We start from the raw sequence: 14,292 nt of genomic DNA, 5'->3' as shown, positions 1-14,292 counted from the left end.
GCCAAGTTTAGCTGTCAGCTAATTTGCACAGCCGATCAAATATGATTGAGTGTGTGTCTGATCGCCGGCTTCTTTCCCGCAACGATTGGGCTTTGATGCTCCGCAGTACACTTTTTAATAGTGATTGGCCGTCACTCTGCTTTCTGACCTGCTGCTTCTTTGATGTACCACGCTCTGAAGTTTCTTCGTTCGTTGTCCTTCTTAAGCTCCTTGTTACAATTCCCACATGAGCTCCTCCTTCTCAAAGTTGACATGTTCTGAATTGTTTCTCAATAGTTGATTGTTGTGTAACTGACACTGTTTACCAAAGTTTCAGCCAGTGTGAACTTCAGCTTTTCATCCTTATTTGAATTATAGGATGCAGGAAGTCAACAGATCGGCTTTCTGTTAGGCAGCTGTGGCGTCACGTTGGCTCTGACCACTGATGCTTGTCAGAAAGGCTTGCCAAAAGCACAGACAGGGGAGGTTGCCACTTTCAAAGGTAAAATCTGATTCATCTTTTTATTTTTGACACTCTGTATATTTACCTTCAGTTTGAACTGACTTTATGTCTCCCGCTCTGCAGGATGGCCTCGGTTGCTCTGGTTTGTGACGGATGGAAAACATGTTGTGAAGCCTCCGAAAGACTGGCATCCTCCAATACGGGAAGCCAGTAATGACATAGCCTACATAGAGGTAAGTGTAGTTTACTGATTTGACCAATAAAGCTAGTTAAGATGTATGACGTTGTATGCATATTCTATGTTTTTTAACCCTTAGATGCATAAGTGGGTCTTTTTTGACCCGGTGAGGTGGTTTTCTTAGAGTATCTTTGTAATTACATTTTTTTTTTATCATTTCATATTCCAGCTATTCCTCAAAAAACATGTTTTGGATATCATGCCATTCAAATGTTTACTTTACATTTTATACATTCTAAGAAATTGTAGTTTTTGTATCACTACCCCAAGCTTCCATAAGTGGGTCAAAAATGACCCGCATGCATTTTCTATGGAATTTTTTTAGAAATGTAAAAATTGTAAAATTCTAAGTAGTGAACAATTAAATATAAAATATTTCTAGTGTGAACCTAAATATAATACTAAATATTATACAAGTTATTTTTCTTAACCAAAATGACAAAAATGCCATAAAAACACATTATTCTAATACGGGTCGTTTTTGACCCACTTATGGAAGAGTGTAGGGTCCAGTCACTCGTGCATCTAAGGGTTAAGATAGTTTTAGGTACAAATCACTGATTTTAGCTGTTGGCTGTTCCCTGTTTCTAACATCCAGTATAAAACCAGCAAGGAGGGAAGCACCATGGGGATCACAGTGTCAAATGCAGCTATGCTGGCTCACTGTCACGCCCTCACACAGGCCTGCGGCTACACTGAAGGTGAGGAGGACACATCCAATTACCTCTCAAGTACCCATACTTCCTTTCACCCTGCGTTTTTCTCCATCATTTATTCATTCTCCTGACATGGAGAAGAGCATTACTTCAGCTCGGCAAGACACAGAACAGAAGAACAGACACCATATCCAGATTTAGCAATGAAAAATCTGTGGCACCAAAAAAGTATTCATTCAAGGAAGTGCTATGTTGTTATTTATAACCCAGGTTAGATAACACAGAGAACATTCATAGGATAATCTATGATGTTATAGTATTACAGATCCAATCAGAGGGTAACTACAGTCTAGTTTAATAAATGCAGCTGCTCTGAGAATGTAAGGCACTTCCTCTCCTCTGGTGTCCCAGTTTTTCCTTAAATAACTGCACCAGTTTTCTGTAACTTAGTTTGGTGCTTCAACAAATCCAAAAGTGCTAAAATCAGGATTTATTCATCTTTTATTAAGCTTGTTTGTTTGTGTAAAAGTAATGGAATCATGTGTGATTGCACTAGGGAAGAAAATGAATGTTAGATTAAATGTCTCAAACGCTAATATTGGCAAAATCTCCTTTGTGATTTGCAGCCGAGACCATAACCAACGTCCTGGACTTCAAGAGAGAAGGAGGATTATGGCATGGTGTTCTTACTGTGAGTGGTTTTAAGGGTTAAATAATCGAAAATATACATCCGTGCTCAGATTGCTGATATCAAAATTGGATTTATCTCACTGCCATTTTTCCTATAAACATTACAACTAATAACTTCCTGATGAGGAAAGTTTTGTCCCATAACAAAAGAGTTTAAAACCTTTAAAAATGTTCATGCATACCCAATTCAGCCTGGTTTCAAACATGCAGTGGAATCTTATTACATTTATCTTATGAACGAATTACATTAATCATGTGATAAAGTTAACTTCTGACATATTTTGATTATTATGCGACGCTTGTCTGTTTTCATGGCAGAGTGTCATGAATCGGATGCACGTGATCAGCATTCCTTACTCCCTGATGAAAGTCAACCCACTCTCCTGGATACAGAAGGTCCACATATACAAAGGTGAGGGTCCATACTTGTTGACATTTGTCCCTTTTCCCCTTTTCTGCTGCATCTTAGCCCTATAAACATGGATTTAATATAGGATAAACTGTTACCTAATTGTATCTAATTGAAGGGTAAAGCCATGTATGTGTTGCATTCAGTAGAGAACGTTCTGCCACCTATTGTAGTGCATTGTATCTTACTTAGCACATACATCTTAACAGGTTTTTTATGAGAAATGTCAGAGAAAAACTCTTTGGTAGCTGGCAGCTTACCCATCAATAAGTTAATGTTAGTATCTGCGTGAGATTAAAGCTGGCGTCCATAAAGAGCTTATTTCTCCTAACAGTTCTGATTTGCACAAGGCATTTGGCAGTGGAGGATGGATGGAAGCAGCCGTTTGTTAGACTCATTGATTGTGTTAGCCCAGTGGAGGTCGAGGACAGGAGGCTGAGTTGAATAAAATACATCTACTTTCTAGTCCAAGCTTCGCTGAGTCACCTGTTGGCAACCGACTCAATCCACTCTGCTATTTGCTGTCAGATTTTGTGATCTGTGATTGGCTCTCAAGCTTGTTGACAGACATTTTGATTGGATGACTCTATTGTGAACCTTTGTCTTTGTGTCCCCTTGCACAGCGCGGGTTGCAGTGGTGAAGTCGAGGGACATGCACTGGTCCCTGCTGGCCCAGAGAGATCAGAGAGACATCAGCCTGAGCTCGCTGCGCATGCTAATCGTAGCTGACGGAGCTAACCCATGTGAGTCCATCTGCAGGTTCTCATTTATAAAATATCTCTGTCGACAGCCTGAAGCCATAAAAGATTATCACTGATTGGTTGGTGTGTGTTTGCCTGTATATCTGTGCGACTGGCTCTGAATATCTACTGTATGTATGTGTGTGTGTGTGTGTGTGTGCGTGTGTGTGTGTGTCATCACAGGGTCTATCTCCTCCTGCGACGCCTTCCTCAACGTGTTTCAGGCACGTGGGCTGCGACCTGAGGTGATCTGTCCATGTGCCAGCTCTTCAGAAGCCATGACTGTCGCCATCCGCAGGTGAGCTGCTATTACTGCACTCTATAAGAAAAGGAAAACCACCACCACTTACTGTGTTATACAATCACACCACAGTATGAGATTAGCTGGATACTCCAAGCAAAGGAGGAAGATTTGTACTGCCTGTAAGGATAGGATGTCGGAAAAATGTATAAACATATTGTTTAAAAAAAATGGATAGGATGTCTCAGCTCTTGGCTGATCAGGATGAGAGCTTGACTTAAAAAATATGTTTCAAAAAGGTTATGTATGTGAAAGAGAAAAACCTTTTTGATAAATATTTGAGAGTGTCTACCAGTTTTACATAGTCGTCATATTCTACCAAAACCATTCACCTCTTTTTAAGGTCTCAGTACTTCTGCAATAGAGACAAAGTACTAAGGCAGAGCTGTATTTCATTAACTAAGATAGAACTGGCATGATCAGGAAATGATCGTTACAGATCTCTTTAATTCCATATCCTCCTATGTGTGTCACTGTGTTTAGTAATAAGGAGTGTAACTGTGATTTTGTCTACTCTCTGCAGACCTCCAGAAATGGGTGTTCCTCCTCCAGGAAAGGCGGTGCTGTCTATGGGGGGGCTGAGCCACAGTGTGATCCGTGTGGACACAGAGGAGAAGCTCTCTGTCCTCACAGTGCAGGATGTGGGACAGGTCATGCCCGGAGGTATGATACACTGCGCTGCTTATTAACATTTTGGTGCTGTTGCCGAGGAAGATTCTGAAGATGAAAAGATAATTTTGAATTCACATCACTGTGTGTCCCCGGAAAATGGAGGCAATCAGATAAGACGTGTTAGGATATTAAAAAAAAAAAGACACAGAAGGGTTCTCACTTCCACTATGTCAATGTTGACATTGAAATTATTAAATGATCTTGTTTGATGGTTTCTTCTGCATCTGTTGGTATGTACCAGCTGATGTTATCAAGGTGTTTATGTAAAAACATTAGGCAAATGCTTATTATTTATAATATAATACAACATTAAAACAGTATTAAAGGAACTCTCTGACCATAATAAAGCAATTATTTAAAAAATAAATAAAATGATTTGCTGGAATAAACTTTACCTAATGATTAACTTAAAACCAAATAACGTTTTCCCAGAGGTTAAGAATTAAGCTATCCAAATAGGAATCTACTTTAAATGATATCTATTGCTCCTAATGCCCCACCCTATCATCCTTCCCTGTCTCCAGCTCTGGTGTGTGTGGTGCGGGTGGAGGGGACACCCTATCTCTGTCAGACTGACGAGGTGGGAGAGATCTGCATGAGCTCCGGCTGCACGGGCGTAGCTTACTACGGCCTGCCGGGCATGACCAAGAACATCTTTGAGGTTAGTGTCCTATTTATGGAACTGTTCAAATAAACCCACAGTCTAAATGCTTAAATGCACTTCCTCCTTCCACATTTTTTATACTTCATACGCGGATATGTTTGAACTGTATTGTTTCTTTTTACAGACCATCCCAGTTACATCGTCTGGGATTCCCATCAGCGACAGACCCTTTACCAGAACGTCACTGCTGGGCTTTGTGGGGCCGGTTAGTATGATTTATTTTTGGCAGCAAATGCTACTTACGGATAGGTCTGCCTATAACTCAAATAGACCTAATTTGTTATACATCCCCATCATCAATTAGGTAAAGGGTTAGTTCAAAGGGTTAGTTCACTCAAAAAAGGAATTCTGAAGTCACTGGATGAATACACACTGTACTTTAGATTAAGGTAAATAATCAAGATCCCCATATAAATGCTATGTCTTTTGCGTTTCCCACCAGGACAGCCTTGTGTTTATTGTGGGGAAGATGGATGGGCTGATGGTGGTCAGTGGGCGGAGACACAATGCAGATGATGTGGTGGCCACAGCCCTGGCAGTGGAGCCCATGAAGTTTGTGTACAGGGGAAGGTAAAAGAGGAAGCAAACCCTACATTTCCCAACAGATGTGTCTTCTATCTAAAGACAGCCGTAACAGTGTTCTTTTCTATGCTGTGTTCCAGGATAGCAGTGTTCTCTGTGTCCGTGCTGCATGACGAGAGGATCGTTGTTGTCGCGGAGCAGCGGCCGGACGCCTCTGAAGAAGACAGCTTCCAGTGGATGAGCCGAGTCCTTCAGGTGCCAACTCTGCTCTTTTTGACCTCTTATTATCAGATAGACACAGATTACTGAAGGACTATACCTGTGGCTTCACATGTTTTACTTGAATAAAAGCAAATCAGGTCTAATTAGTTAATATTACTCCTTACTAAGTGGTTTTACAGCATGTTGCAAGGTTTACATTTTCTTCCTTCAAGTATATCATATTTTGTTTATATATATAAATAGATGACAAATCCTTGAGATACTGTGTGACAGTGAATACACTTTGAATGTCGTAAAAATGGTGGTCAAGGCTGCTATTGATTTGCAACATAAAGATACAAAAACAGTATGTCCTTAAAGCAAGCTTCGGAAAATTGGCATTACAAATGTAAAGTGGTCTTAGTTGATGTGGACGAAAACTACACGTCCAATGTTATGGTCACTTTATGTCCCAGTTGTAGGTTTATTTTCTAATCCACACAAGCATATAAAATAAAATGGCATAGAATCAGCTGCAATGACCAATTCAATGTGTACACAAACAAGAAATTGATATAGATATACAGTACGGTTAAAAACATGGACAACAAAGCTGAACAAAACATTTGACTACTATGTACACATATATAGAGAAAATCTCAAATCTAAAAACAAGAATAACATCCCCTAAGGTGTTCACTGAAGCTAAAACTTGACTTTTCGTGTATTTCCTGTCTGTTTCCAGGCCATAGACAGCATCCACCAGGTGGGGGTGTACTGCTTGGCTCTGGTGCCGGCCAACACGCTTCCCAAGGCTCCGCTGGGGGGCATCCACATATCTGAGACCAAACAGCGCTTCCTGGAGGGCGCCCTGCACCCCTGCAACGTCCTCATGTGTCCTCACACATGTGTCACCAACCTGCCCAAGCCAAGACAAAAACAGCCAGGTAGATTGTCCAGCATGCATCTCATAAATTGATTTACATTTCTTGGTGTTCATATTTATGTCCTATTGACTGTGAGAGCTGACCTCCCTGAATGTGTTGTGTTGGACAGAGGTCGGTCCTGCTTCTATGATAGTGGGTAACCTGGTGGCAGGCAAGAGGATAGCACAGGCCTGTGGGAGAGACGTGGGCCAACTGGAGGACAATGACCAGGCACGTAAGGTAGTCATCCTCATTTCATCCTCTCATCACCTGCACACACACACAGGTGAGCATCCATACAGGAGGTCGAGGAATCTGAAACACAAACAGCTGATGGAGAGGACTTCCCGCTGCTGGAGCTATCTGATAAAACAACTGTAGCATCATTTAGATTTCCCTTCCAGCATGTATTACATCCATTACTCTTCCTTATCACATATACTGTAGCCCATCACGTCTGTCATCCTTTCATTACAAAAACCCACACTGTGCCACCATGCTCCATTAATTCTACATTGTTTGTGCAGAGATTCATCATGGTCTCAGTTTCTGTCTGTCAGTATTCTGTCTCATTTCTCTGGAGTTAAACTGTTGTGTCTCTCTCCCCTTTAGTTCCTGTACATACAGGACGTGCTGCAATGGAGAGCTCAGGCCACTCCAGACCATCCTCTGTTCCTAGTTCTCAATGCTAAGGTACTGCCCTTTTCATCATGTATATAAAACTTAGTTTTACCATCGCAATTACTGTTCATTTCTTGTAAATACACTTAGAAACTGTTCACTGATAAAACATTAGAAACATCTGTTTTGGCGGATTAAGGTTTTTGAATGACTGATGAATCATGGCACTTTATTGCAGTGATGTCATTTTCCAAAAAATAATGATAATATTTATTAATAATAATACATGGGATTTGTATAGCGCTTTTCCTAATTTTCAAAGATGCTTTACATAAAATCAGAACAGAAACAATACAAAGAAAACAAAAAAATATAAACAGTAGTCCTAATACAAGTGTGGAGTAAAATGGGAGGGGCTTGTTGATCAGAGTTTGAAAGCTTGAGTTTGATAATTAATGAAGTCTAACATATTGGTTTGCATCACGCGCAGAAGAAAACTTTTTTTTCAAACTAAAATCTCTGCTTGTTGATTCATCATCTTGAGAATTACAACTTTAATATCTGTTCATTGAGTGTGTGAAATGCATGTTTCTTGTGTTCTCTTCAGGGCACGGTGGCGAGCACAGCGACCTGTCTGCAGCTGCACAAGCGGGCAGAGCGGGTGGCCACAGCGCTGATGGGACGCCTCAACACTGGAGATCATGTAGCACTCGTCTACCCCCCAGGTAAGAGCTGCTACTGCTACTATGCTGCTTTTCCTTTGAGTACTGTTCTTAAGCTGGGCCCTGTCTTTTCTTCACTGTTTGAGTCTGTCTATGAATCAAAACCACAACAGAAAAGACTCAATAAAGTTCTCAGTATAATTGTAAAGCTTTGATCAACTACTAGGTATAACATTTGGAAATCCGTTTTCTAAGTATTAACATAACTCTGCAGGAATCGACCTGATTGCCACTTTCTATGGCTGCCTGTACGCTGGCTGTGTGCCAGTCACTGTCAGACCCCCCCACCCCCAGAACCTGGCGACCACCCTGCCAACCGTCAAGATGATTGTTGAGGTAACAGAGAGTCGTTCAACCTGTATCAAAATGCTTACTTAATCCATTACAAGTCATTTTATCCAAAACAACTTACATACACTTTGTTACCATATGGCCATGCCTTCACGACACATTTAAGGTTAAGCATCTTGCACAAGGAAACCTCTACATGTTGAATGAAGGATCACATCCTGCAAATTACAATCATTAAACCTGGTGAATGTATGGCTATTGAAACATGAAATAAACTGAATTATATACAAAGTCAGCCCTGCTCCATTTTGGGGCTTAAATTATGTGAATAGTAAGTAGTAATACTGTTGTATCTCTGTGTTAAAGGTCAGTAAATCGGTGTGTATCCTAACCAGTCAAGCAATAATGAAGTTGCTGAAATCCAAAGAGGCTGCGGCTGCCGTGGACATCAAGAGCTGGCCCATGGTGTTGGACACAGGTGAATTATTCATACATATACAACACAATTTATGTGCTCATGTTGCCACCAGAGTGTAGATATTTGATTTGAAAAAAATGGTCTGTGATTTCAGTACTCTTTTTTAAAAACATTTCACCTCTCCTTCTGTTCATCCTCCAGATGATCTGCCCAGGAAGAAGACTCCCCAGATGTACAAGCCCCCGACCCCAGAGATGTTGGCCTACCTGGACTTCAGTGTGTCAACAACAGGCATCTTAGCAGGCGTCAAAGTATGTTACATTTGGAAAGAGTCGTTTGAGCAATCTGGATTTAGTTTTTGAATGGGGTTGTGTGAGAAACTTATCCAAAATGAGTGTTTTCACTGCAGCAGATGAAGGTTGGCACACCCCCACTTTAAAGTAACAGACTCAAGTACCAGCACTGCATATAAAATACACTGCAAAAACAGCCCTTCCAAAAACAAGCAAAATATTGTTGAATCAAGTCAGATGTTCCTGTATCAAGCAAACAAATCTGCCAATGGGGTGAGCCAAATTTGCTTGGCTAGAATTCTTAAAACTAGAATTAAAATCTAGCTACTGAAAGACCGTAATGGGCCTTGAAACTAGACAAAAATAAAAAATGTAAGCACATTTAGCTTATTACAAGCAATGATTCCTGAATTATTTAAGAAAGAATAACGTAAAATTAGTGGTTTGGTTGAGTTGACTAAGAATGTATTTCTTAAATTAAGATTTATAATGAGCAAAGAAAGCTTACAATATGAGTCATTGGCTTTAATTGACACAATATTAGTGACCTTGTCTTAAACTTAGAGAAACTTAGAATGTAAATCTTAAATTAAAGGGGACCTATCATGCAAAATGCACTCTTGTACGTCTTTTATACATGAATACAGTATGTGTCCCCGGTGTGTCAGGGAACTCACCAAGTGTCAGAAAATACAACCCTCTCTCTTTTCCTCTATACCCAAATCTGTAAAAACGGGGCTGCAACGGATCTGATACAGACTGATCCAGATTTGAATTATTTTCTACGTCACAAAAGGGGTGCTCCGCTTAGTGATCAATTCTCCACCTATCAGGGGAATGAGAGGTTGGTCCACGGCCGGCCATTGGAGTAGCATGAAGCTGCAGCGTCGGAGGCTGCACTCTCACAACCGCACTCCCACGACCCTAGTTTTTCGTGACACTGCCATCTAGCGAGTAGCTCCCGGGTAGCAGTTCTCTTCCCTCCCTTCAATCTAACCCTTCCCTTCCCCCCATCCTAACCCTAACCACTCCCTACCTTTTTACCTAATCCTAATCTTCCTTCCTCCCTCCCAGACCTAAACCCCAAAACCTCTCAAATTTAAACCCCAAAACCTCAATGTTTCAATGTTGATATGACGTAATCTAAATGAAATACAGGGTTTTAATTTAAAGCAGTTTTATGCCGAAAAACCCGGAAGTTCACACTAACTATTAACTTAACACTTTTATTCTGAAAAGTCTTCATTTCTGGTTAGCATTAGCATGTGGCTAACGTTTTGAAAACCGTGAAATGACATGTGATGTTATACACTAAACACACTGGGATTAACAATCATTTATTGACGCTTAAATAACGTTTCATCAGAATTATATATATATTAATAATATAAGATATAATATGTTACTTTATATATACAGTCTATGGTAAGTACGGCGATGTTGCAAAACAACTAGGGTCGTGGGAGTGCGGTCGTGAGAGTGCAGTCTCCGACGCTGCAGCTTCATACAATTGGGCCATTGCCGCTCGAAAGTGCTGGAGACGCTGTAGTACATATGCCAGGCCTGTAAGTGGCGCTGTAGTCTGCCACAAAAGCAGCCGAAGAAGACTTCCCTTGCATGGTTGCCATGGTTGCTCTTCTGTTTATTCTCAGCTGTGGCTCTTTTTCTCCCACCCCGAGGCAAGCGTTTGCGCCTCCTGCTTTAAAACAAATGAATAATGACTATATAATCATATGTAAGGGACAATCCCCACAGGAGCATTTTGGGGTGAAGCGTCTTGCCCAGGGACATAACGACATGCTGACTGCAGTGGGGTTTGAACCTGTGCTCTCCTGATCCGAATACCAACGCATAGCCCACTGCGCCACACGTCTCCAGTTGTCTCAATGGCAATGTGAATAGCGAATAGACAGCTCTTGACAATGAATAAATGTATATGAAATGTAAAATTGGTGTCATTTAATCAGATTCTTAAATTGAGAAGTTGTTTGATAGTTTATTTCTTAAAATTAAAATGTAATAAGAAAAAGTAAGATATATTTCCTCAAAGTAAGAATACTTTTCTTAAGCAAAACATTCTTAACAAGATTATTTGACTTTTTAGACGAAAACATTTGAATTGTTTCCCAGAAACAAGTTTGTTTTACTTTCTTAAAATTCCTTTTTGCAGTGTAGAAGGTGGACTAAATACAATACATCTTCATTGATTTGCAGACATTATGTCACATGAGATTGATTTATTGAAAATAAATTAAACTTTTCAATAAAAAAACTGCAGAATTTTCATAAAAATATTAATATAATGTTTTATATTAAACACTCAAATCCAATCACAAAAGGGATGTGTGTTTTTGGCCCAGTGTAGTTATAACATCTGGTATGAATTTATGACACATCAGAAATAAAAAGGAGCAACACTTGTATTATTATTTTTATGGCCTAACTTTCAGTAATATGAGTAAGTGAGCATGGAGGTATTGAAAATGGCACCGTTTTTGAGTCATTTAACTGTAATCGATAGTCCCTGAGTGAAAGTGAGCTTACTGTCATCTGACTTCTGACTCTCTGTGAAAATGAGGAAGGAAACCTGAGCGAATGTGGTTCCTTTTTTCAACTTGAACCACCTAACTTGGAACTAAAACAGTCAATTCCTACCTAAAAAGTTCATTCATCAAGCAACCACACACTGCTCAGGTGTCCGTCAGTAAAATGATGGATCCCTCGAAGCTCAAGTGGTTGTATTTAAGATGAATTTTACTCAATGATTCAGTTTTGACGCTTCATTGGTGTCTCTTTGTGTCACATCCTCTCCTCCAGATGTCTCACGCTGCCACCAGTGCCTTGTGTCGCTCCATCAAACTGCAGTGTGAGCTCTACCCGTCGCGGCAGATCGCCATCTGTCTGGACCCGTACTGCGGCCTGGGCTTTGCTCTCTGGTGCCTGTGCAGGTAAAACAGCAGCTCTAAACAAATCACAGAATGTATTTTTTGTCTCTGTCGCCTTCCTCATTCCTCTGTCTGCACGTATGTTTCTGGTTTCAGCGTGTACTCGGGCCACCAGTCGATCCTGGTTCCTCCTCTGGAGCTGGAGAGCAACGCGTCTCTGTGGCTGGCCGCAGTCAGCCAGTACAAAGTGCGCGTCACCTTCTGCTCATATTCAGTCATGGAGATGTGCACCAAGGGCCTGGGCTCACAGACAGAAGCACTGCGGGTCAGTTTGTCTCTTCAGGTGTTGAGTTGTGTCCATTTTGAAGGGTTTTCTTTCATTATTCCCCTCCTGGTGGTGCTGTTGCCTGCAGCACTTGTGACTGGGATACTTTTACCAAGCATGTCTGTGGTCTGATAAAAAAAGTTATAGATAGATAGATATTTGACTCATCCCAAATCGGTAAATTAGTTTATCACAGCAGAAATGTTGTCAAGCATTACACAAGTTAAACATATTAAAAAGATACAATATATATATGTGTGTCTAAGTAGTAGATACATGTGTACATGTGTAGATATTTGGCATTTCAAACAACCCCTATGTACTCTTTGGTTTTAATTTAATTTGACTAATTTAGTTCTGTATTTAATTTGTCAGGTCTCTAAAGAGATATGATTAGCAAAACTGTACTTTTAATACAATGTGACACCAAGTAAAGAATACAATAAGATACAAATATAGCAACAATAAAATGTATATTCGAAGAAATTATATACAATTTCACAATAGTAGGGACATAAATCACTGGATTCAAAATAATACACAATATGAAGAAATATTGAATAGATTGAATACTCTACATACAATACACACTCTCAATAAGCTACAGAAATATATTACAGACACATATTGGCTAACCCTAATCCTATTTTACACAATTTATACTTCATTATTATGTTTTTGATTTTAATAAGCCAACTTGTATTTCTTCCCTCTCCAGTTGAGGAACGTGAACCTGTCGTGTGTGCGAACGTGCATGGTGGTCGCAGAGGAGCGGCCCCGCATCGCGCTCACTCAGTCCTTCTCCAAGATCTTCAAGGACTTGGGGCTCTCGCCACGCGCCGTCAGCACCACCTTCGGCTGCAGGGTGAACGTGGCCATCTGTCTGCAGGTAAGCAGCTGGAGGAGGATGATGATGAGGAGGAGGAGGAGGAGGAAGAGAGAGGTCCAGAGTCTGCGGCGGTCAATGTTTACGTCTGTTCATCGTTTTTTTCCTCCTGTAGCACTTTGATGTCCTTTTCTATTTGTTTCTCCGTATCCCTGTGATTTTGTTCATGTGTGTGTGCATGTGTATCCACTTATATAAGTATATAAATATCTTTATCTGTCCTGCCCTGTCAGTCCAACAGGTTAGGGAAACTGGCTGAGCAGGTAACCGGAGGATAAGAGTTGCTTTTTGCTCTGTGGTCTGTAGCTGTGTGTGCGTTTGTTTTTCTTGCATGGTTTTTAAAAATGCCTCCAAACATTTTCTCTTGGTTTTCTTTTTCCTGATGAGCTACGGTTGAACTTTACCGCTATTCATTTCGACCGAGTCTTACCAGCCGGCTCTGAACCAAACCATTGCTTTCTGAGCAGGATATTTGTATTGTGCTTACATTATACCATGAGTGCACGGCATGAACTCTGCCATGATAAAAGTCATTTACAAGTGCCATTCACACAGCATTAGAAGAAAGAATATGAAATATTTAAAAAAATGTCCCCCTATTTTTGACAAACCCAATATTTCAACTTTGTTAGTTTAATTAAAATACCAATTTTTTTTCTTTATATAATGAATAAAGTATTGTTTTGGTGCCTTTTCTTTCACACAAGAAGATATTCAGTGAATGAAGTCACTTATTTGTTTTAATGAAAGAACACGTTGGAGTAACTCCTCGTTACCAAATAGTACGCACAGATTTGCCTCATTAGTTTTATTGGAAGAGCGAACCTGTTGATCAGGTTCATAAAAAGAATGTCTGACAGAAGTTATGAACGCACTCTTAAGTTTTTTGGTTTCTCAGTCTGCTGGTTTGGGATTCATGGAAATCTCTTGATGAGTCTCATTGTCTCTGTGTCTGTCCTTGACCTCAGGGACAACTTCACAATAGAGTGATGGGACCCATAATGCATTGTGACTCGTCCTACAGCAGCAATAATGAAACATTTTAAGCAGAAGGAATCAATGTCTGACAACCACAATCAGTACTGAAAAATGAGGTGGATGGCAGACCGATAGACATTTAATCAAAACAAATGTTGCTCATTTAGAAATCTTCAAACATTGGAGTGCCTTTTTTGTTACAGCCGATAAACATTTGAAAGAAAGAAATGACCTACTTTTAGGCTTCCAATGTACCACAGTAGATTCTCAAAAACATGTTAGTCTTGCAAAAAAACGTATAAGATGAATCCGAATGTTCAAGTACTCACACTGTCTTTGTGAGTTTGACCAACTTCCTCACTGTCGTAGTTTGGCTGGTCGGCTTCTGGCTGCAACCCCCCCCCCCCCCCCC

At 40.4% G+C, this 14,292-nt stretch overlaps 1 protein-coding gene across 2 annotated transcripts in view; it reads left to right on the top strand.

Annotated features, from left to right (window-relative positions):
- Nucleotides 1-5,386, top strand: part of LOC104963313 (disco-interacting protein 2 homolog A) — a 69,008-nt gene extending 63,622 nt beyond the window's left edge. For both annotated transcript variants that reach the window (XM_010791888.1, XM_010791887.1), the window contains 11 exons: nt 358-481; nt 566-675; nt 1,279-1,381; nt 1,963-2,027; nt 2,345-2,438; nt 3,059-3,178; nt 3,359-3,473; nt 4,000-4,139; nt 4,673-4,809; nt 4,937-5,017; nt 5,255-5,386. In XM_010791888.1, coding sequence (XP_010790190.1) covers nt 358-481; nt 566-675; nt 1,279-1,381; nt 1,963-2,027; nt 2,345-2,438; nt 3,059-3,178; nt 3,359-3,473; nt 4,000-4,139; nt 4,673-4,809; nt 4,937-5,017; nt 5,255-5,386 — 1,221 coding nt within the window. The remainder of the gene's footprint in view (nt 1-357; nt 482-565; nt 676-1,278; nt 1,382-1,962; nt 2,028-2,344; nt 2,439-3,058; nt 3,179-3,358; nt 3,474-3,999; nt 4,140-4,672; nt 4,810-4,936; nt 5,018-5,254) is intronic.
- The last annotated feature ends 8,906 nt before the right edge of the window (nt 5,387-14,292 follow it).

This window comes from Notothenia coriiceps, unplaced genomic scaffold (genome assembly GCF_000735185.1).
Source record: "Notothenia coriiceps isolate Sejong01 unplaced genomic scaffold, NC01 NC01_scaffold00035949, whole genome shotgun sequence".
NCBI classification, from domain to species: Eukaryota; Metazoa; Chordata; class Actinopteri; order Perciformes; family Nototheniidae; genus Notothenia; species Notothenia coriiceps.
The sequence above is the reverse complement of the archived record's forward strand: the minus strand, read 5'-3'. Positions and strand labels throughout refer to the sequence as shown.